General features: G+C 38.4%; 8 protein-coding genes and 1 non-coding gene across 9 annotated transcripts; 5 read left to right on the top strand and 4 right to left on the bottom strand.

Annotated features, from left to right (window-relative positions):
• Positions 1 to 92: 92 nt before the first annotated feature.
• Positions 93 to 4,190, top strand: KRE5 (Kre5p; the record flags this gene model as incomplete). Its single annotated transcript, XM_056231509.1, has 1 exon — positions 93 to 4,190. The coding sequence occupies one exon, from the start codon at positions 93 to 95 to the stop codon at positions 4,188 to 4,190; it is 4,098 nt and encodes a 1,365-aa protein (XP_056085320.1).
• A 442-nt stretch (positions 4,191 to 4,632) lies between these two features.
• Positions 4,633 to 6,912, top strand: TEA1 (Tea1p; the record flags this gene model as incomplete). Its single annotated transcript, XM_056231510.1, has 1 exon — positions 4,633 to 6,912. One exon carries the CDS (start codon positions 4,633 to 4,635, stop codon positions 6,910 to 6,912), a length of 2,280 nt encoding a protein of 759 aa, XP_056085321.1.
• A 280-nt stretch (positions 6,913 to 7,192) lies between these two features.
• SKDI15G4740 (uncharacterized protein) lies at positions 7,193 to 8,296 on the top strand (the record flags this gene model as incomplete). Its single annotated transcript, XM_056231511.1, has 1 exon — positions 7,193 to 8,296. One exon carries the CDS (start codon positions 7,193 to 7,195, stop codon positions 8,294 to 8,296), a length of 1,104 nt encoding a protein of 367 aa, XP_056085322.1.
• A 371-nt stretch (positions 8,297 to 8,667) lies between these two features.
• Positions 8,668 to 9,138, bottom strand: UBC11 (putative E2 ubiquitin-protein ligase UBC11; the record flags this gene model as incomplete). Its single annotated transcript, XM_056231512.1, has 1 exon — positions 8,668 to 9,138. One exon carries the CDS (start codon positions 9,136 to 9,138, stop codon positions 8,668 to 8,670), a length of 471 nt encoding a protein of 156 aa, XP_056085323.1.
• Positions 9,139 to 9,554: 416 nt separating this feature from the next.
• Positions 9,555 to 10,535, bottom strand: RPA43 (DNA-directed RNA polymerase I subunit RPA43; the record flags this gene model as incomplete). Its single annotated transcript, XM_056231513.1, has 1 exon — positions 9,555 to 10,535. One exon carries the CDS (start codon positions 10,533 to 10,535, stop codon positions 9,555 to 9,557), a length of 981 nt encoding a protein of 326 aa, XP_056085324.1.
• A 793-nt stretch (positions 10,536 to 11,328) lies between these two features.
• Positions 11,329 to 16,326, top strand: RPA190 (DNA-directed RNA polymerase I core subunit RPA190; the record flags this gene model as incomplete). The annotated part of the gene is made up of 1 exon (XM_056231514.1): positions 11,329 to 16,326. The coding sequence occupies one exon, from the start codon at positions 11,329 to 11,331 to the stop codon at positions 16,324 to 16,326; it is 4,998 nt and encodes a 1,665-aa protein (XP_056085325.1).
• Positions 16,327 to 16,907: 581 nt separating this feature from the next.
• SKDI15G4780 (uncharacterized protein) lies at positions 16,908 to 17,867 on the bottom strand (the record flags this gene model as incomplete). Its single annotated transcript, XM_056231516.1, has 1 exon — positions 16,908 to 17,867. One exon carries the CDS (start codon positions 17,865 to 17,867, stop codon positions 16,908 to 16,910), a length of 960 nt encoding a protein of 319 aa, XP_056085326.1.
• Positions 17,868 to 19,109: 1,242 nt separating this feature from the next.
• Skdi_15.trna19M lies at positions 19,110 to 19,182 on the top strand. The gene has a single exon. It is a non-coding gene; the product is annotated as a tRNA-Met (tRNA).
• Positions 19,183 to 19,869: 687 nt separating this feature from the next.
• On the bottom strand, positions 19,870 to 20,751 carry TYE7 (Tye7p; the record flags this gene model as incomplete). Its single annotated transcript, XM_056231517.1, has 1 exon — positions 19,870 to 20,751. The coding sequence occupies one exon, from the start codon at positions 20,749 to 20,751 to the stop codon at positions 19,870 to 19,872; it is 882 nt and encodes a 293-aa protein (XP_056085327.1).
• Between the last annotated feature and the right edge of the window lie 2,313 nt (positions 20,752 to 23,064).

The raw sequence follows: 23,064 nt of genomic DNA on the forward strand, positions 1-23,064 counted from the left end.
ATACAGCATATTAACTAAGAGCAGCTTAAAGGAGGTATTTTTAAATGGAAATTGTGGACATACATGTATCTGTGTGAGCGGTTTTGTTAATCATGAGAGTAGTAGCGTTGGTATCTATCTTACTTTGTGCGCCGTTCTGTGCACTGGCTCACAGTTTGCGATATGGCATACCCGAATCCGTTCAGATCTGGTCTATTTTAGTTTACCTACTGCGGGATCTTGATGGTCAATTACTCTCTGAATTGTACCCTCTGGTCACAGGTTTAGACGACGAAATTGATATTCAAGAGAATCTTTTGGCCTCAACGGCTAATGCATTAAGAGAACAGTATGATAAAGAAGATGTGGCAGATCTATTAGAACTGTATGCCAGCCTCTACCCGATGGGTATGATTCAGGACGATATTAGCTTCAATACGGAACGAGCCAGTATGAGCAACAACCATTTCGTTTTGAACGGTAGAAAATATGAGAAACCCGATGATGTGTTCTATTTGAAATCTAAAGATTTAATAAGCCAACAGAAAATTACAGATATTAACGCAATGCAACCTTATGATGTCGTCATTGGCGCAAACCCAAAGGCTCCCATATTAATCTTGTACGGTTGTCCCACTGATGATGACCCAAATTTTGAAGAATTTAATAGAAATTTGTTCATGGAAGCTATGAGCGAAGAGGGGAAAATCAGGTTCATTTGGAGACCCACATGCTCCCTTGATGGTGAGAATTTGGAATATCCCTTAGGTTTCCCGCTTGGAATTACTTTACAACAGGGTTCTAACAAGAGCTCGATACCTCAATTGAAGAAAATCTTGTCTACTGTTCCTAATGAGATATCAGTCGAAATGGATCATGACGAACAGCTCCACGATTTGAAACCAGAAGAATTACGTGAGCTGGATTTAAAAGTTACTTCGTTGATCTCGAAATTTTATCAAGACAACGAGGACATTCTAGCTACTTTACATTTCGCCAAGAGTTTGGTTAACAACTTTCCTTTAGTCTCTAAGGAGCTGGCTGAGATTTCTTCTGTCAACAAAGATATCATAGCCAGCAACGAACAACTCAATAAAAAAGGTTTTGACTACAACATGCTGGGTCTCTATATCAATGGACAGAACTGGAAAATTACTTCATTGGATTCGTACAATTTGCTCAACGCTTTGAAAACTGAATATCAGAATTTATTGAAAATTGCGACCCTTTTGCAGAAGATTGAGCCTTCAAAAGGAATGTTAGACGCCAAGTCTTTATTAAATAAATTTTCTCAATTCTCATTGGGGAACTTACAAAACTCACAACCAATAAAAATGGATCTTCATACGATTCCAGGGTTTTCTGAATCAGTAATATACTTCAACGATATTGAAAATGATCCACAATATAACGAATTAGTGAATAATGTTCAAGCGTTCTTCGATAAGTCAAAATTTGGTGAGTTGCCCGAGATAAAACAAAATTGGTCGGAGATCATATTTGTTATAGATTTCGCTCATTTGGAAGATAGTGATGTCAAGGAGGCATTGAATGGATTAGTCCGCGCCGTCAATGTTGTCTCTCAGGGGTATCCACAAAGGGTTGGACTTTTACCATTCAGCTCTTGTGGTGATAAATCTGTTGTCAACAAAATATACGAGCTCAAAAGCTCAATCAACGGTCTGGCAGAATTGAAAACGTTCCTAGAAACAAGTTTGCTTGCTGATGGCCTTATCGCTAATACAGATACTTCGAACTTCAAATCAGTTCCAGATGTTCATCATCTACTTGACGAACTTCAAATTGATGAAACATCAATTATAGTTAATGGTGAAATTTATCCATTTAAAAAAAACACTTGGAACTATTTGATCGCCAAAGTTATAAAGAAGGACACTGAATTTATACGTAAAGAATTGAGTAATTCTTCTCCAAAAAAAAAACAAGTTAGCGTGAGAGACCTATTGCATTACAAATCTGCAAATCTGAGACATAATAAATATACACCGAATTATTTTGCTGATTCTTTATATTCTGCAGTCAATAATACTGCATTAGAAAGTATTGGCCCAAACAGGATAATGACATATATCAAAGATGAAGAATATAATTTATTGCACACGGTAACATTAGTAGATGACTTTAATTCTATATATGCCTTGACAAGGCTACAAAATCTGTTGAATACCTCATTTGTTGGTGTTAGAGTCAGAATCATTCACGTAGGTGGTATTTCGAGCGTTTGGGCTCAACTGAATGACAGTCTTTCCGGAACCGATCCCGTAAATGCATTAGATTTTCTCATTGATAACTTGAAATCCAAAAGTGCAAAAGATAATAAATATAGCAAAGACAAGTTGAATCAATTAAGTCTTCATAAATGGCTTCCTGATATCCCATTATTTGAATTGGAAAAAGGCTCGTTTATCGTTCTGAATGGTAGATTTATCCACCTTGACCAAAAAGAAGTTCCGGAAACAAAACATTTTGAAGCAATTGTAAAGAGAGAAGCTATTAGAACTATCGATTCAGTTTTTGCCTTGGATCTACTCTTTCGTGACTTTTCACAAGAGAGGATTGATCCTGATTTCATCGAAATGACTTCCTCCATTCTAACAAAATTGTTTTACCAAAGTACACATATCTATGGTAACGGAATTGAATATACTACTGAAAGTAGCTTGCCGAGAATGGATTTGAATCAGTTTTTCGAACCAAATAATTTGACAATGTTTGAAGATGCAAGATCAGCTCCTATCGACCTACTGTTGATTTTGGACCCACTTGAAGAAAGGTCTCAGTTGCTTCTCTCCCTTGTTGAGCAAGTCAAGTCTTTGAAATTTATTAACTTTCAAGTGATTTTAATGCCGACACTAGAGTTAAACATTGTCCCTATTAGAAGAGTCTATGTTGATGACGCAGAGATTGTTAAAGTGCTAATTGCTGAGGGTGACAAGATGAATTCGGAAGTAGACATTGAAATGGATGGTCCCAACTCCTTTGTGATAGACAACAATTATCATTTGAAGAAAATGCTCATAGAATTACACGTATTCTCCAATGAAACAGTTCTTTCAGCTGGTAATATTGATGGTGTAGGAGGTGTATGTCTAGAACTTGTAGATCATGCAGGGAACGTTATTGAAGAAACCATAACAATGAAAACTTTTGGGTATGGACAATTCCGTACGGACAGGTTTTTGAAAGACTGTCTCATAAGAAGTTGCGATTCGAGATATACGGTTCAGTCTTTTTCTACTGACGGGCATCCCGGTTTTATACCGTCCGATTCCTTGAATATATTGTCTTACAACCCATACAAGATCGCTGTGAAAATCGTGGAAAATCCTTCATACGAGGAAGAATACAAGCAAGGTGACGGTAATGAGACAACTATCAATATCTTTACCATTTTAGAAACCGGATCAAAAGAAGAAGAGAAGTACGTGGAAATGGTTCTGTCCATACTATCCAAATGTCCCAAATCGCAAAGAGTGAAGTTTTTTATCCTAGATCAGCCATCTATTTCTGATGCTTTCAGAAAATCGTGTGAATACATAAATTCCCTTGACGAAATGAGAGGTGATATCGTTTTCTTAGATTATGAGTGGCCCCAATGGTTAAGGCCCCAAAGATTTTCTTCAAGAAGGAGGGACGTTTCCAAATTTTTGTTTTTGGATGTCATTTTCCCCAAAAATATCTCCAAGATTTTATACATGACGCCAACTAAAACACCATATGATCCCTTCTATTTGTTTCAATTTCAAGGCCTCAAGCGTGCACCTTTAGGATTATTCAGGATGGGCGGTAACGGTTATTGGAGAGAGGGATATTGGGAGAAAATGTTAAGAGAAAATAACTTAGAGTTCTACTCTACTGAACCGGGTTTCCTTGTAAACCTGGAAAGGTTTCGTGAGCTAAACGCCGGAGATAAATACAGAATTCACTATCAACGCATATCTACAGATGCCAGATCCCTAGTTAATATTGGTCAAGATCTGGTTAACAATGTACAAATTGAGGTTCCAATCAGATCTCTCAAGGGATCCTATAAGAGGGAAATGGTTATTGATTATGAATTCGTTGCTGAATGGAATAAAACGATCAATACATTTGTATCTTCTCTCAATGATGGAAAAGTGCCTCGAGAAGGTAAAAGCAGTGAAAATCAAGACTATGACGACTGTATTCCTTTTCATGATGAATTATGACCTCTTGTTGGAACAAACGCTTCACCGCAGTGCATTGGTTACACGAGCGTTTGAAGTCTCTTTTTTGCATAAAACTTCCTTTATAATGAACTATATAAGATGTATTTCACAAAAATATACCGTAAGAACATTTGATACAATGGGAAATAAGTACTGAACTTTAAGAGAGTAATATGAAAGATTTTGTTTGTGCTCTCATGACTCATATAATTGTTTGAGAACAAGAGATCACAGTCTAAAGTTTATTTCGCTCTTTCCTTTTTTTTTTTTGAGCAGAGTACAATCAGCGATGAGACCTAAAATGGAAAATAACATATGGGCTGATGATAACTAAACAGTTTCTAAGCAGTTACTGAAAATTCTCATGTTTTTTAACTGAACTGGTATTAGGTTTTTTTTATTCGTAAAAACATAAGCAGAGGCTTTATATCGTTCAACTAAAATGACAGCGCCATTGTGGCAAGATAAGAATGAAAAAAACCACACTGTTAGAGGAGCGTTATCAACGGATATGACCAGTAACATTTTGACTAGCACTAATCCAAGTTCAAACGAAGGAAACTCCAGAAGTTCTTCCGTAGTCAACGTACGGTCCGAAGCAGTAGTTGATACGCCTGTTCATGGCAGCAGCACTAGGAAGAGGCTTGCATGCACCAATTGTAGAAATAGAAGGAAAAAATGTGACTTGGGTTTTCCCTGTGGAAACTGTTCTAGATTGGAGTTGGTCTGTAATGTTAATGATGAAGATCTAAGAAAGAAACGTTATACCAATAAATACGTTAAATCTTTAGAGAGCCATATTGCTCAGTTAGAGACCAATTTAAAAAATCTCGTTCAAAAGATCTACCCCGATGATGACCAAATGCTGAACCGAATGATGGTTGGAGACGTAATGTCAGCTTTTCCCAATAGTTCTCAAATCCCAATTGACTATACTGATCAAACTCCCCCACTTCCAATTCCTGCGACTAGAGGTACATTCATCATTGGCAATGATAAGGTTAATCAAACACTGTCGTCCTTTGGCAAACAGACAGCAACATCTACTTTAACCTCGGGATTTCTCAACTCCCAAAAGCAGGAGCTTACTGAATCTCTTGATGACCGATTACTTTTACCAAGATCATTAACACCACAAGGCGAAAAAAAGAAGAAGCCATTAGTGAAAGGGAGTCTCTATCCTGAAGGGCCAGTGAGTTATAAACGGAGACAATCGACAAAGTCAGACATTTTGTTATCGGCGTCTTTATTAGAAACATCTGCAGACTCAACCGTCTTTTCTGATGGAATAAAAGCGAATAATTCCACATCGGCGAATCGCGAATTCAAAAAGCGTATATCTGACTTGAAGACAACTGTAATTGTGAGAGGATTGAATGATGATAATCCTAACTCTCTCAATAACGATCCCAGGATTTTAAAATCTCTTTCCAATTTTTATAAATGGTTATATCCCGGTTATTTTATTTTCGTTCACAGGGAAAGTTTTCTTTATGGATTTTTCAACCACTCCAAAAACAATTATGAAGATTCTAATTATTGTTCTGTAGAATTGATTTACGCTATGTGCGCAGTTGGTTCCAGGCTTACACCGGATCTACATGAATATTCGGAAATATTCTATCAACAAAGTAAGAAAACTCTATTACAGCTCGTCTTTGATGAACAAAGCACAGCCCGTATTACTACAGTACAAGCGTTATTCTGTTTGGCTTTTTACGAGTTGGGGAAGGGGAATAACCAATTAGGTTGGTATTTTTCTGGTCTGGCTATCAGGGTGGGCTATGATATGGGGTTCCAACTAGACCCTAAAGTCTGGTACGTTGATGATAACAATTTTCAGTTGACACAGAGTGAATTAGAAATAAGATCAAGAATCTACTGGGGTTGCTATATAGCGGATCACTTTATCTGCTTGATGTTAGGTAGGACTTCCACGTTAAGTGTCAGTAACTCCACCATGCCAGAATCAGATGAATTACCAGAAGTGAACGGTACAGAAGAGTTCAGATTTATTGGAAGGCACGTTTTACAGATATCGTTGCCGTTGAAAAACTTGATAATTCTATCAAGGCTAGTGCAAATATTTACCTCCAAAATATTCATCGAATCGGAAGACATAGCGCAGAAGCTAAATTATTTGAACACTTTCAATTCTCAGGTGTATAATTGGAGGCAATCTCTACCGGAATTTTTACAATGGTCTAAGGCCCTCATTGAAAATGATGATGTTTCCACAGATCCCACTATATCGTACTTCTGGTACTGCTACTATATAGTACGACTTACCTTCAATAAGCCATTTATAGAAGACTCCCGAGAGTCGGAAACAGTGGTTATTGAGATTATTGATGACTTAAAAACTTTACTAGACAATTTTGGCAAAAAATTCGGAAACTATACCAAGGGAAACCTTTATCAACTTTATGCGTGCCTATTGGCCATCAACTGCTTGAAGAAGCTAAAAGAGACACGTTCCAGTGAGCAAGACTCGTGGAACGCACAATTAGACTTTTTCAATCGTATTTTCTATGCACGACTATACCCGGCATACGATCTGCCGAAAAAACTACAAGAAGACACTGAACTGGAAACAGAACAAGAAAATCAGACATTGAATCAAGTTGGCAATATAAACTACACACACGACTTCTCACTCTCTCATGAGATCGACGATCTTATCAGAGAGCTCTTTGGGGTGGGCACACCTCAAAAACTTTGACGAGCCTTTTATTTGTTAGTTTTTCGTTTCGGCGGCTAAAATGCGATGCGGTGCACAGGCGCGGGGTCCCTGGAAAAAAGAAATGTTAAAATTGACATTTCTTTTTCTTGTTTTGTGGTTCTTCTAGAAGGATTTTCTAGTCAGCTTATCCTGGGCTGAAAAATTTTATTGGATCTTATATATCTGTTATTAATACATTTACTCTAGTGTAGGTATCTAAGAAGTATCATATAGAGGAACGAGCCAGCACAGGTTATAAGAGACATTGTACCCCGCTGCGATGCTAGATAACATGCAATTCCATTCTCCTGCACCGGAACATCCCCAGTTGAATAGGGTCATTAACGGAAATCCCGCTTCCCACAGATTGGGTTACAAACTCCACCAGCAAGTACAAAGATTGACTATGGTCAGTGAGAACATTGAGGGGAGATTAAACTTGATGGAAAGTTCACATGGGTCGATGTCCGATAGTAGCGGCGTCTGTGCTATCGATGCAAGTGTCGATGACTACCTAATACCTTCTCCGCCATTGTCGCCTAAACTGAGACACATATCCATAGTAAACCAACGGCAGCCAATCGATATGAAAAGCGATCATAGCCACTCGATCATGTTGACTCCTGTTTGGGAACAAGGGTTGAATTGCCACAAATACAATTGTAATACAAGAAATTTCTTATCGCAGTACACTTTCTTCCAAGATATGAAGAGTACGAAAAGGATACCTATTAAGGAAAATAGGAGGTCTAAAATGGTGAGATCCGTCCCCGCTTCGGAAGTTTTGCCCAAGAGAAGGAGATACGATAGAAAAATCAAAAAAAGATCAAGGGAGTTGTATGATGATGATGATGTTGAAACCGGCTTAGAAAATTACGATGAAGAGAGTGGTTCCGCGCAAGAAGTTCCCGTCAGATCAGTGACTCCGATACGTCAAGTCAAAAGACCACCTCATACTATTTCTTCACCATTGGCCTCTCAAGGTATAGTTAATAGTGTTCCCAAGTATGTTCCAAGTATGTCGTGGGAAAAGTTGCCAGATTATTCTCCATCTTTGCGCACTTTACCCAGCGACAATACCAAAGTTCTAAAAGTGGAATGGAAGGGTTCTCCAATGGACTTGAGTCATGATCCCCTCAAACAGCATTTGCACCCCGCAGAACTGGTGCTTGCTCAGATCTTGAGATTACCATGTGATCTTTATTTGGACTCTAAAAGAAGGTTTTTTTTAGAAAAAGTTCACAGATTCAAGAAGGGATTGCCATTTAGGAGAACAGATGCTCAAAAGGCTTGTAGAATAGACGTGAATAAAGCATCAAGGCTATTTGCTGCTTTCGAAAAGGTGGGCTGGTTACAGGATAAACAATTCGAAGATTATTTATGAAACCAAAAACGGTTGGGGACGGCGTATCTTTTTCAACGCCAGATGGATAATATTGGTAGATACACAAAATAATAATCTCATGAGGTGGTGTAAAAGTGAGATGTGTAAATGGTTTAAGTTAAGGTTATGGTTTTTTATTTTATGTCCTTGGAACACATTTGATATATTTTAATTATGGTTTAGTATATAGATTCGTATACATTTTAGGGTTTGTCTTTTTATTAGAAATTTGTTAATTATCGAGATATTGTTGTTGTAGTTGCCAGTGTAATAGTTATGAAATATAAACTTCATAGGAAAAATGAACTTGAAATACTTATCAGCGTCCGCTACTTCGTCCTTTGTTTTCCTTTTTATTTTTACAATCATGTTTAGTAATCATCGATTTCTTCATAGCACATTAAAACCTTCTTTTTGTATCCCTCCATATCTTTGTCCCAAAGCTCTGCTGCTACGGCGTTGAGGGGAGATCTGTTATTTGGTTCACCTAGTAATGACTGTAGCGATAATAGAATTGTTTCTACATTATACACTGCGGACCACTTCTCTTTTAAAATATCTAGACAGATATTTCCACTCTTATCCACGTTTGGATGCCACATTGGGCTCACGAATTTGACTTTTGGTGGGTGGAAAGGATAGTTCTCGGGAAAATTCAATGAAATCTTGAATTTGAGATCACTGTATGGTGTTCCTTGAGGACCCATTATATATCCTGTCCAATATGTCAGATCGTTATCATCTACGGGAAACGCGCCTATGCTTTGTGTTGTGGAACTAAGCAGCTGTAGCAACTCATTCTGCAGACGTTTCGTCACGCAACAGCCCTCTTGCCCCGACATTTTTTTTCAGGTAGGCTTCAAATCATATAAGTATCTCTTACTGAACGTATCCCTGAGAAAGGTAGTTACATTTATTACTCTGATCTCTCTTTTACGACGGACCGGAACCATATTTTGTGTCACTGTTTTGCGAATTGTTTGACGCCTTTTCCTTGAAAACCTCAATTATGACAATAATGACAATAATGACAATAATGACATCATCAAATAAAAAAGAACTACCTTAACGCTGAAAGTAAACCACAAATAAACCATTTAAGCTCCTTTTTTGTTGAGCTTTGTCGAGTTTGTTGCGAATTGATTACGTGTGCAGGACGGACAACAATCAGTATTGCAGTAATGTACAACTATTTATACTAGCGTATATCATATAATATATATTTTATCCATTTTGGTTTTTTATACTTCCCTCCCCCCTAATCACTATCACTCGATTCATCATCATCGCTTTCACTTGTATTTTCCTCGTATACAATTTCAGAGCCATTGTCCTCTTTCACTTCTGGTAACTCTAGTTCCTTGTGACTCTCCTTATTTTCGGTAGAAACTTCATCATCAAATACAATCTTCTTGTTCGACACTATAGGTAGACTTTCAGCCTGAGAACGGGAACTGCTATAGTCATTTCCTTCTTCGTCCGTATCGCTTATCAAGGTACCATCCACAGAAACGACCCTTCCTGTAGTATAAACATTTCTTACGGTGAACCTTAACTTACCATCGATAGGCTCACCATTGGAATCTACCCAGTGGCCCAAAGATCTGTTGGCAAAAGAAAATTTGCCGAGACTGTTATCTCCACTGTTCTTATCCTTGTCATCTTCGCTATTATGATTGCCGCCATTTTCATCTCCGTTTACCACGTCGGCATCTTCTTCGATCTCGTTATGGACAAAGGTCCAGTCCATAGGGATGTTGTTCTTTTTGATACTGGCGTTAAATGCATCATGAATCAAAAGACCAATATGCGAAGCGGATTGAATGAAAATATAACCCTCCAAAACGTCTCCAACTTGTGGTTGCCAAACGTATAGATTTACGTGGCACCAAGTAAAACTGAAGGGGCTATCTGGTGTAATTTTTATTAATTTTTCCGATGCATCCTCTCTGCTTAAAGGATCGACATCAAGGATCTTCAAACCTTCGTAACCTAGCACAACACCTCCAACTTTGTTATTATATTTCATTACTAATGGATTTAGATGTTGCTTCATGATACCTTGCAAAGGGTTTTCTAAATACATTGGCGCTAAAGAGACATAAAGAGCAATGGGAACACGCACTATGCAGTTAGAAGTCTTATTTTTCGCATCAATGGGGTTGGTGACCTGTTTTTTATGTTTTTTGATGAATCTTGTGGCCTCGCGGCTCTCATTTACTCTTTTTAATTGTGTCATGATTCACTTCCGTCTCTTATATTTCGACTTGAATTCTATATGATCCAAGGCGGCGGGAGCGTAGACTACTATTTTGTTCTGGTCCACCTTATTGCGAATCTTCATCAGTTCATTTCTACTTGCGATGCCATCACTATTTCACAGCGAAAATTTTTTTTCGAAACACCCATACATCCCATGGATATTCTATGTCCCATTTTTTTGATGACAGTAATACTTATCGTTAAGAGTATTCAGAGCCAGCTCGTAGGTATATGGAAGAACTGTCATCAATTTTCCCTAACTAATCAGTTCATGCCTTACCTCTTTTTTTTATAGATTTTCATATTTGTCAATGAATGTCACTTTTATGGAGACGAAGTATGACCAAGTTGGATGCTTGTTCTCTACTTAAACACCCTAAATGTGGTAGCTTTTCGATATCTGACTTTTCCACGTCCCTCCACATTTCCCAATTGTTTTAAACTAAAATAAAGTAAGAAGGGACGCAAACCGCTGTGCTATGCATATAACGTATTCATTTCCTTAGCATACATACCTTCATTACCCGTTTTTTTTTTCGGTAATATTTTGTAGTGAAAAATTTCATTAAGAAAAAAAAGAAAATTTTTTTTCAGATCTCATCTCATCACTTTAACAAGAGGTTTTTTTTCTTTGTATCTTTACGTTATCAAACGCCAAGGAACTGCGCTAATAATTCTGGACTTAGGTACCCATTCACTATACAATTGAAATATTTTCCTTTTCTGCTTTTTTTGCCGTACCTCCCTTATAATCGAAGCAAGAAAGAAAAATGGATATTTCTAAGCCAGTAGGTTCTGAAATTACATCTGTTGATTTCGGGATCCTTACAGCCAAGGAGATCAGGAATTTATCAGCAAAACAAATAACCAATCCAACAGTTTTGGATAATCTGGGTCACCCAGTTTCTGGCGGTTTGTACGATTTAGCTTTAGGTGCTTTTTTAAGAAATTTGTGTTCCACTTGTGGTTTGGATGAGAAATTTTGTCCTGGCCACCAAGGTCACATTGAATTACCAGTCCCTTGTTATAATCCATTGTTCTTTAACCAGTTATATATTTATTTAAGAGCATCGTGTTTGTTCTGTCACCATTTCCGTTTGAAGTCAGTGGAAGTTCACCGTTACGCATGTAAGCTGAGATTGTTACAGTACGGTTTGATAGATGAATCTTATAAGTTAGATGAAATAAATTTGGGCTCTCTTAACAGCAGTATGTACACTGGTGACGAAGCTATTGAGGATAATGAAGACGAGATGGATGGTGAAGAAGGCAAACAGTTAAAGGATGTCTCCTCCACTCTTTTGAACGAATTGAAAACTAAGCGTTCAGAATATGTCCAAATGGCTATTGCTAAAGCTTTGTCCGACGGTAGGACTACTGAGAAAGGCTCGTTCACCGCCACTGTCAATGACGAAAGAAAAAAATTGGTCCATGAATTTCACAAGAAATTACTAGCCAGAGCTAAGTGTGATAATTGTGGTATGTTTTCACCAAAATTCAGAAAGGATGGTTTTACAAAGATCTTCGAAACCGCGTTGAATGAAAAACAGATCACAAACAACAGAGTAAAAGGGTTCATTCGTCACGATATGATTAAGAAACAAAAACAGGCCAAAAAATTAGATAGCTCTAACGAAGAATCTACGAATGATGAAGAAAGTTTCGACGTTGGTAGGAATCCTACTGCTAGACCGAAAACTGGCTCCACGTATATTTTATCTACTGAAGTGAAAAATATTCTAGAAACTGTTTTCAAAAAAGAACAATGCGTTTTGCAATATGTTTTTCATTCGAGACCTAACCTATCAAGAAAAGTGGTTAAAGCAGACTCTTTTTTTATGGATGTCATTGTTGTTCCGCCAACCAGGTTCCGTTTGCCATCTAAGCTAGGTGATGAAGTTCACGAAAACTCTCAAAATCAACTGTTGTCAAAGGTTCTAACCACGTCATTATTGATTAGAGACTTGAATGATGATTTATCTAAGTTGCAAAAGGACAAAGTATCTTTGGAAGATAGAAAAGTTATATTCAGTAGATTGATGAACGCCTTTGTCACTATTCAAAACGATGTCAATGCCTTTATTGATTCTACCAAGGCACAAGGTAGAACCAGCGGTAAAGTTCCTATTCCAGGTGTTAAACAAGCACTAGAAAAGAAAGAAGGTTTGTTTAGAAAGCACATGATGGGTAAGCGTGTTAACTACGCCGCTCGTTCCGTTATTTCTCCAGATCCAAATATCGAAACTAATGAAATTGGGGTCCCACCTGTTTTTGCAGTTAAGCTAACGTACCCAGAACCAGTGACCGCTTACAACATAGCGGAGTTGCGTCAAGCTGTCATTAATGGTCCAGATAAATGGCCAGGGGCTACTCAAATTCAAAATGAAGACGGTTCTTTGGTTTCTTTGATTGGCATGTCTTTCGAGCAACGTAAGGCTTTGGCTAATCAACTGTTAACGCCTTCTTCAAACGTTTCCACACACACTTTAAACAAGAAGGTTTACCGTCACATTAAGAACAGAGATGTTGTCCTAATGAATCGTCAACCTACCCTGCATAAAGCTTCCATGATGGGTCATAAGGTTAGAGTATTACCTAATGAAAAGACTCTGAGATTACATTATGCTAATACAGGAGCCTATAATGCGGATTTTGATGGTGATGAAATGAACATGCATTTCCCACAGAATGAAAACGCAAGAGCTGAAGCACTAAATTTAGCTAATACCGATTCCCAATACTTGACACCAACCTCCGGTTCTCCAGTTAGAGGTCTAATTCAAGATCATATTTCAGCCGGTGTTTGGTTAACAAGCAAAGATAGTTTCTTTACTAGAGAACAATACCAGCAATATATCTATGGTTGTATTCGTCCCGAAGACGGTCATACGACGAGATCTAAGATTGTTACATTGCCTCCAACTATCTTCAAACCATATCCATTGTGGACTGGTAAACAAATTATTACGACAGTGTTACTGAATGTTACCCCTCCAGATATGCCAGGTATTAATTTGATATCTAAAAATAAAATTAAGAATGAATATTGGGGCAAAGGGTCTCTGGAAAGCGAAGTCCTCTTTAAAGACGGTGCACTATTATGTGGTATTTTAGATAAGTCACAATACGGTGCCTCTAAGTATGGTATTGTTCATTCATTGCATGAAGTCTACGGCCCAGAAGTTGCTGCTAAAGTTCTGTCAGTTTTGGGTAGACTATTCACCAACTATATCACGGCCACAGCATTTACTTGTGGTATGGATGATTTGCGTTTGACAGCTGAAGGTAACAAATGGAGGACCGACATTTTGAAGACATCTGTTGATACCGGTCGTCAAGCCGCTGCGGAGGTCACCAATTTAGATAAAGAGACACCATCAGATGACCCAGAGTTATTAAAGAGATTACAAGAAATCCTACGTGACAATAATAAGTCTGGCATTCTTGATGCTGTTACGTCCTCTAAGGTTAATGTTATCACTTCTCAAGTGGTCTCCAAGTGTGTACCAGATGGTACTATGAAGAAGTTCCCATGTAATTCCATGCAAGCAATGGCTCTCTCTGGTGCCAAAGGTTCTAACGTTAATGTTTCTCAAATCATGTGTTTGTTGGGTCAACAAGCTTTAGAAGGTAGAAGAGTGCCAGTAATGGTTAGCGGTAAAACTTTGCCCTCCTTCAAACCTTATGAAACGGATGCAATGGCCGGTGGTTATGTCAAGGGTCGTTTCTATTCTGGTATCAAGCCCCAAGAGTATTATTTCCATTGTATGGCTGGTCGTGAAGGTCTGATTGATACTGCCGTTAAGACATCTAGGTCCGGTTACTTGCAACGTTGTTTGACGAAACAATTAGAAGGTGTTCACGTATCTTACGATAACAGTATAAGAGATGCAGATGGTACCTTAATACAATTCATGTACGGTGGTGATGCTGTTGACATTACCAAGGAATCGCATATGACTCAATTCGAATTCTGCTTAGATAACTACTATGCATTATTGAAGAAATACAACCCATCTGCATTAATCGAACATTTGGATGTTGAGTCTGCCTTGAAGTACTCCAAAAAGACTTTGAAATACAGAAAGAAGCATAGTAAAGAACCTCATTACAAGCAATCTATGAAATACGATCCTGTCTTAGCTAAATACAGTCCTGCTAAGTATTTAGGCTCCGTTTCCGAAAACTTTCAAGATAAACTAGAATCTTTCTTAGATGAGAATTCCAAATTGTTCAAATCGACAGATGGTGTTAACGAAAAGAAATTCAGAGCTTTGATGCAATTAAAATACATGCGTTCTCTCATCAATCCAGGTGAAGCTGTTGGTATTATTGCTTCTCAATCTGTTGGTGAACCTTCAACACAAATGACATTGAATACCTTCCACTTTGCTGGTCATGGTGCTGCAAATGTGACACTAGGTATCCCTCGTTTAAGAGAAATTGTTATGACTGCTTCTGCCGCTATCAAAACTCCACAGATGACATTACCTATTTGGGATGATGTTTCTGATGAGCAAGCTGATACCTTCTGTAAATCTATTTCAAAAGTTCTATTATCAGAAGTGATAGATAAGGTGATAGTCACTGAAACCACTGGTACCTCAAATACCGCCGGTGGAAATTCTGCCCGTTCTTATGTCATTCACATGAGGTTTTTTGACAATAGTGAGTATAGTGAAGAATACGATGTTTCTAAAGAAGAATTACAGAATGTTATATCCACCCAATTCATACATTTGTTAGAAGCTGCTATTGTAAAGGAAATCAAAAAGCAGAAGAAGACGACAGGACCAGACGTTGGTGTTGCAGTACCTAGATTACAAACAGATGTTGCAAGCAGTTCCTCAACCTCTAAAAAGTTGGAAGAAGATAACGATGAAGAACAAAGTCACAAAAAGACTAAGCAAGCGGTTTCCTATGATGAGCCAGATGAAGATGAAATTGAAACCATGAGAGAAGCTGAAAAATCTTCCGATGAAGAAGGCATTGATTCTGATAAAGAAAGTGACTCTGACTCCGATGAGGATGAAGATGTTGACATGAATGAGCAGATTAATAAGAGCATAGTGGAAGCTAATAATAATATGAGCAAGGTGCAACGCGATCGTCAATCAGCCATTATTTCTCATCATAGATTCATTACCAAGTACAACTTCGATGATGAATCAGGCAAATGGTGTGAATTTAAATTAGAATTGGCTGCAGAAACGGAAAAACTGCTGATGGTCAACATTGTCGAAGAAATTTGTAGAAGGTCCATTATTAGACAGATTCCTCGTATTGACCGTTGTGTCCATCCAGAACCTGAAAATGGAAAGCGTGTTCTTGTTACAGAAGGTGTCAATTTTCAAGCTATGTGGGATCAAGAGGCATTTATCGATGTTGATGGTATTACATCCAATGATGTTGCTGCAGTTTTGAAGACTTACGGTGTGGAAGCTGCCAGAAATACCATTGTGAATGAAATCAATAACGTTTTCTCTCGTTACGCCATCTCCGTTTCTTTCCGTCATTTAGATTTACTCGCTGATATGATGACCAGACAAGGTACTTATCTAGCCTTTAACAGACAGGGTATGGAAACATCTACTTCATCGTTTATGAAGATGTCCTATGAAACTACGTGTCAATTCTTGACCAAAGCCGTTCTAGATAATGAGCGTGAACAATTAGATAGTCCTTCGGCTAGAATTGTGGTAGGTAAATTGAACAATGTTGGTACAGGTTCCTTCGATGTGTTGGCAAAAGTCCCTAACGTTGCTTAGAAGTATGCAAATGGATCCATAAGTATTACGATTTGATATTATTATATTTGAAGAAGAAAGTTAGAAGAAAACGAAGAGAAACCGAAGAGAATGATACCTTTTTCGTTTTTTATCTGGCTCTTCATTTCTTTTTTCGTGTGTGTTATGTAAATTAAAAGAGCTAGGGTATTATATGGTGCACTACCCAGCTATATATGCACATAAATTGTACATATATATATAGAGTTGTTTATACCCTATAAATTTGATATATTGTGTTTATTTAGTCATATCTTGCTCACAGTATACTCTTCATCTCATCCGGGGTGACGCTGGCCGGGTGACGCGCAAACTGGTGTCATTTCCTGCAAATGTAAAGAATAATTGAACAAGCTGCCCAGACAGAAGCAAACAATTGTCATAACAAAATAGTTGGTCATTATTATGGTACATAATTAAAGAGCCTGTTAATGCTTATGCATTCTATCTACATATATACATGTACTTACATTTATAGATTTTTTTTGAAGGTATCCTTAGTGTCATGTTGTTATTTTCATTGTTCATTACGTGCAGACTTTGTTGTGGTCATCTTCTTCACGCTAATCGCAGCGAGCCCTTTTAGGCCTCTCTATCGAGCGAAACGAGTTATGTTCTTTTTGTGGCAGTGCAGATCTAATGATGTTTGAGTCGTCGCGTCTCCTTTGCTTCCTTTCCATGTTAGATATTGGAGAGGCAAATGACGTGGGTTTGAGACCCTTTTGGGAACCCAATCCCCAATACATTTCATTCTTTTTGATCAGTTCTTGATAGTTGATGAACCCTGTGGCCCATAAGATTTTTTCATCTCTTACCATATCGGGAATTTGTGCGATGGATTTAACAAACTGCAGAGCCTGATAAACATTGAAGGTCGGGTTTTCTTTCAAAACGGTGGACATCAACAGACTTATTAAATTTTCATCGTGGCTACCGTTCTCCGAGAGGACAAGTATGTTGCCGTTGGCGTTTCCATTTTGAGCGATGGAGGATTTAAAGATGGTGATTAGATCGTTGAAGACTTGAAATTTGGCTTCGTTGGCGACCTGAAAAATATTCGTACGAGAATATTCTGACTTGTTGCCGTATAGAAGCCTATCCAGCGTCGATGCTGAATCATTGGAATCGTCGAATTGAACATATGCATTTCTGTAGTGAGATTCAGGCGGTGGGGTTAGTGGTTCACCATTGTTATTAATATTGCCGAGGAAGTCCAGATGATAAATCAATTGTTGTAAAAGAGAGGTATTGTGCCAATGATAGGAACGCACCAGATCATTATCCATTGGTACGTGAGAGTCATTGTCAATGTTCACGACGATTACTTCATCGAGCAAGTTGGAGCGAAGCTCATGATAGATGTGTGATAGTATTTCAGTGGATATATCGACGTTTATGAGAAACCTAACGTTGTTCTCCAATAGGAAATCTGTATGCGTCAGTGAATGTATGGAGCCGAAAAATATGTGATTGTCTAGCCTCTGAGGGATGCTTCCGTTATTGAACTGCTCTAGCATAGTCATATCAGTTTTCTTGCCAGAAAAAAGCAGCGGGAAAAAAAGAATGTGTATTTTGTATCACTGAATGTTGATCAATAAAGATGTCACTGACAAGAATGGGCAACTGAATGCGTAATTGCAAATTCAAGAAATCAGTTACAAGCAAGGAATGAAAAACGCATGAAAGCAGAAAAGCAATCTACAAAGATAAGGAAGAGAAAACAGATGAAAATTTTTTTCAATTAACATAAAAAGACCTTAAAGTGAAGTAAAAAGAAAAATGGAAAAATGAAAAACTTACAAGCATAGACCAGCATTATGGATGGAAATTTTTTCTTTTCATGTCAAAATGTAGTGCCATCCTCGAGTTCCAGGATATCGCATTGCAAGTCTTCGCATTTACGCATCTTGAAAATTTTTCATTTTCTTTTTCACCGAAGCCAGAGGACGCGCGTATGTGAAAGAAAACTAGCAGAGAAACACGAAAAATCGCTGAAAAAGAAAAAGAAAGTGCTCTCATTTCTTATTCAGGAAAACAAATGGCCGGGGTAAACGGAGATCGCAGCGGACGGAGAGTGCAAAATACTCAACGTCACGAGACCTCTAGGAGGCTTCGAGACTTCTTAGCCGCTGATAGTGCTGGTTCCTGGTTCCTGGTTCCAGGGGTCACGGCGCTTGCAAAATACCCGCACACGGGATTTTCCAGGCTCTTGAATTTCCCGGAGAGCTAAACGGTATGATGGTCGGGAATAAGCAAGCAGTGCCGTTGCGAGCACCGGGGGCAAAGCGGTCGTTCAAAATGCACGCACAATATTTCCCATTGTAATGCGGTGTAAGTGTTTTCAGTTTGCAGTCGATATTCAGCTGGAGGCATTAGTGCATACATGCTGCTGCATGTATACTGTAGGTGATATGGCCTTAAATGGTAGGATCAGCATTCTCCAAAGCTATTGGAAATCGGGGCAGCTTGTATACGTTCCATCTTCTATGCATCATTCTCTTCCCATATCGCTTGTATCAAACACATTCTCGGTCCCACCTAAAATTTTTGTAATTTTTTCATTTTTTATTCGCTTTCAGGATAACAACGGACAGCAGCGACGCACTGGTAGCTTAAGCAACAATTCGACTTCTAATCAGTGCGCTGGTGTCTTGCATGATTTTATCTTGGATCTCTTGCCGATGAATGCGTATATGAGGATCGTCTGAGCCAATTCAACCGAGCATGTACCGAATTTACTTTTCCAGTTATTTGAGATTTTTCATGCTTCAGTAGCTCAGTAGGAAGAGCGTCAGTCTCATAATCTGAAGGTCGAGAGTTCGAACCTCCCCTGGAGCATTCTCTTTTTTTTTGAAAAATCGCGCAAATGAAGTTTCCTCATTTTGCCAGAGCAAAATGAGCTAATCAAATGCAATTCAATTCGCTATGTACAAAAAAAAACTCTTTTAAGAATATAATGCTGAAAATATATGTTTCATACTTAATTTAATTATGGCGTGACATATTAAGGAGGTTGTGAAATGTAATGAATAGAAAAGATAACCGTAATAAAATAAAATAAAAATTTTGTAAAGAGAGTTCGTTCGTATAAATCATTAAGATGTATGTGTTTGTTAAAAAAAAATCTGATTTTTGTTGTTTTTTTTGGCATACATGTCCGTTTGGAGGGGGGAATCTTGTCATGTCTTTGTGCTTACTAGGTGATGAACCGCGCGTCATTAATGTGTATAAAGGAATAAAAGTAGAAATCATTGGTAATATCAAGTAGAAAATGTACGAAGATTGCGCATCGTAATTTATCACCTTTTCTTGATGGACTGTTTTTTTGGTCTTTTTGGGTGTTTTTTCCGGCTTCTTTTTTTTTGCTTGTTTTCTTGTTTGCTATATCATTTTTTTGATTTTGGTTTGATTTTGGAGGTGCCTCATTTTAACCAAGAAAGAAACTATTGCATGGAAAAAAAAAAGGAAAAAGGGAAAGGAATTTCTATCGTAATTTATAATATCGGAGTGTGGGCGGGGCTGCATTTACTTTTGGTTTTGTTTCAAAGTATCGATTTCACTTTTCAACCTTTGAACTTCCATTTCGTATAGTCGTTCGTTATTTTGTAGATATAGAATATAATCGACAGCTTTTTCCAGAATCATGCTTTTATTTAGCTTCGTGCTGGTAGCTGCGGCCGATGGAAGAGGAGTAGCGGCGGCAGTTTCAGAGCCGTCTTCATCTTGCTTTTTTACGGAATCACCCACTTCGAAGGCGGTCTGTTCACTTGCTACCCAAGGAATAATTTGTTGTAACCTTGCAATTTTGGTATTGATGTTTATTCTGTAGCGTTTTTCGATCTTGTTGTGGGCTTGCTTTTGGAATGGAGTTAATCTTTTCCTTGGGGCCCTTTTTTTCGTCTCCTTAGCATCCAGGCCTGTCTTTATGAATGAATCATTCAATTCGATTTCGTTTTTAAGTGCGATATCGTCATCGTTGTTATCATCGTTCATCATGTTAGGCATCAATTGCAGGGAGGCTGGTTCGAAATCAGCTAGCAGAAGAGCATCTTCCTCTTCTTCTCTTTTTACTGAACTGTTGTTGTTAACCTCTGGGGAATGCGAGTACGAGGAAGGATTACTGAAAAACTGGTCAGTTGGGAAAAGAGCGGATTGTTCGTTGTTAGAAGAGATGAATTGGTCTTCGATAGGAGAACCTATCGAAGAACTAGATGCAGAAGAGATAATGTTTTCCAAGGGTTCGAACCATGTCGAAGAAGATGCAGAAAGGACCGACGAAGAGTCCTTGTTGGAGTTGGTATGGCTAGTTCCGTCATTTTCATCGGACAGCCAATTATCAAATTCAGATTCAGGTTTAATTAAAATGGTTTCGCTAGATCTAACATTTCTGTCTAAAATAGAGTTCATAACTGTTAAACTTGAAGAGATTTTAATGGTACGATATTTGTCTTTATTTTCTTGGTTTGCACTAAAGGTTACTTAAGTGAACAAAAAAAATAATAGTAAAGTAAAGAGGCTTTAAGTTGGTATTGCTTGTGGTATTTTATGTTTAATAAGAAAGAGTGATAAAAGAAAAAAATATGTAAAGGATAAAGGTTGATGTTTGGGAAATATAGAATAAAGATATAAGTAAGATAGGCTTATTTTCTCGTGAATAGATATATATAAGGAGAAACGAATGTAAATAAGTTTTAAGTTTGGAGATAACAAGAGAAGTTTATATAAGTACATTTGATTGTTGAGGTGAAAAAAAAAAAAGGAAACAGAGGTGGGAGAAAAATTAACAGCAAACGTTGCGTTTTGCGTCCCTACTAAGAATGGAAATGTCGCAGACACGGTATCATCAACCTTGTGAAAAAGAAATGAAAAATTGAGCTGTTATTTGATGAGCTGTGAACGTGCGCAGAGCGGAAACCCATTGTACGGTTCGTACGTGGGCACAATGAGAAAAAGAAACCGCCGCAGCAGCACGAACATTCTAGAACAAAATTTTAATTCTTGCCAAATAAAGAGAGGCCACGTTGTTAGGGGAGCAGCTGGAGAAGCGAGCCCGAAATAACAATCCACTCCAGAAGAGCATGTGAGACGGTCGGAACTGGATTGAAAAGTCTCCGCGGGTGAAAATACGAGTATAAGTTTGTTCCGGTTTCACAAGGAAGATTTTCCGTGATGTTGCTGGTCTAGCACACGCACTGAGATGCTTGCGTCATTTATTTTTCTTACCATGTGGAGCACGCCAGATCCGGGAATTACCGTCCAACGCAGGCACAAGGGGGGTGAATGGGTGCTTTGGGCTGCGGTTTAAGAGAGTTACCGCATATGGTATGGTGTGGTGATGTTCCCTTTCCCAAACAGGAATGAAACATGTTTATTTCACCGATTTTTTGTGCTTGGACACTATAGGGTATCCAAGAAGGGTATTTCGCCACTTTCCACGTGTCTGTAACATAAACGAATACTCTGTCTTTCAATCAGGACGTGTCAGTCTGAGTCGTATTAGCGCCCGCTCCCTTGGCGTTCAACAATACGGTAGGATTGGCATTGCATATACGCCGGTTTCGCGTTGCTATTTGCTCATCGCTCGGTTGCCACGTGATGGCAATGGACCTTGTCTCGTGCTCGGCCGCTAATGCTAGTATAAGCAGGGAACGTGCTAAATATGGGTGATGCATGTTTTACGTAAGCCACTAATAGATGTCTCTTTTTCTCGGTCTTCGCCTTGCTGATAAGAATGTGAAAAAGCAAATGATAAGATAAAAACTTGCTTCATCGGTACAATTGAAAAATATTTCAGTCTTACAAATCGTATCTCAAGGGCTACTTCATTGTCTTGTACAACTGCAGATCTGTCTTCCAGATTAAGAAGCAGGCGTAGCAGCAGTTGGGACAGAAGCGCGCTTATCTGTCGCTCTTGTTTCTTGGATCAGAAATCCACATTACTGGACAGGCGCTAACAGAAACCCGTATTCGATAAAGCATACGCAAATCATCAAACTTATCGGTCTTTGCTATGTTGAAGACTTTTTTCTTTTTCCATCAAAAGGATGTAAAAGTCTATTAGATTATCTCTCCTAGGTCACCACCTTATTCAAAGGTGTTCCCATCAGGGATAGCGAATCTCTACTATACAAACTTACTGGGCATCTGAACTCTCCTACGGCCGCCTCAAAAAAATTTGATGGCATCGAATTTCAGCATGTTAAGCCATTTTTGCCTCCGCCTGCAATCACGGAAACAAATTGATACTGTGGGTGACTGGATGACGGCAAGTATTTTTATCTTACGGAAGTAAGCTGGTTCTAACTTTTATTGAGCATAGCCTTTCTAACATAATTTTGCTCGCTTTCCCCGGTTTCGAGGAACCATGTTGGTCACAAAGGTGTTCTAGTACATATTTGTTCGATCAGACAGTGTTCAGTGTCTGACATGGATCGGCTACGACAGAAAATTGGAAAAAGAGGTATTCAATTTTTCAGTTGATCCGCTATTTTGCGTCACATATGGGATTCGCTGTGCGCTTCCTGAAATGCGAAAGTTTCTGGGGAAACTTTGAAAAATCTCTCTTTTGATGTATTTTTTCAAAGGGTCCGGAATACACGTACACCGACTGAAGATCAGTAGATTTTGTGACGACAATTGAGACCCCATTTTTTATAAAAGTGCTAATATTTATGCGTATAGAATATACTAAAGGTTTTCCTCGAGAACTTGGGAATGCAC

Source organism: Saccharomyces kudriavzevii (genome assembly GCF_947243775.1).
Source record: "Saccharomyces kudriavzevii IFO 1802 strain IFO1802 genome assembly, chromosome: 15".
Classification (NCBI taxonomy): domain Eukaryota; kingdom Fungi; phylum Ascomycota; class Saccharomycetes; order Saccharomycetales; family Saccharomycetaceae; genus Saccharomyces; species Saccharomyces kudriavzevii.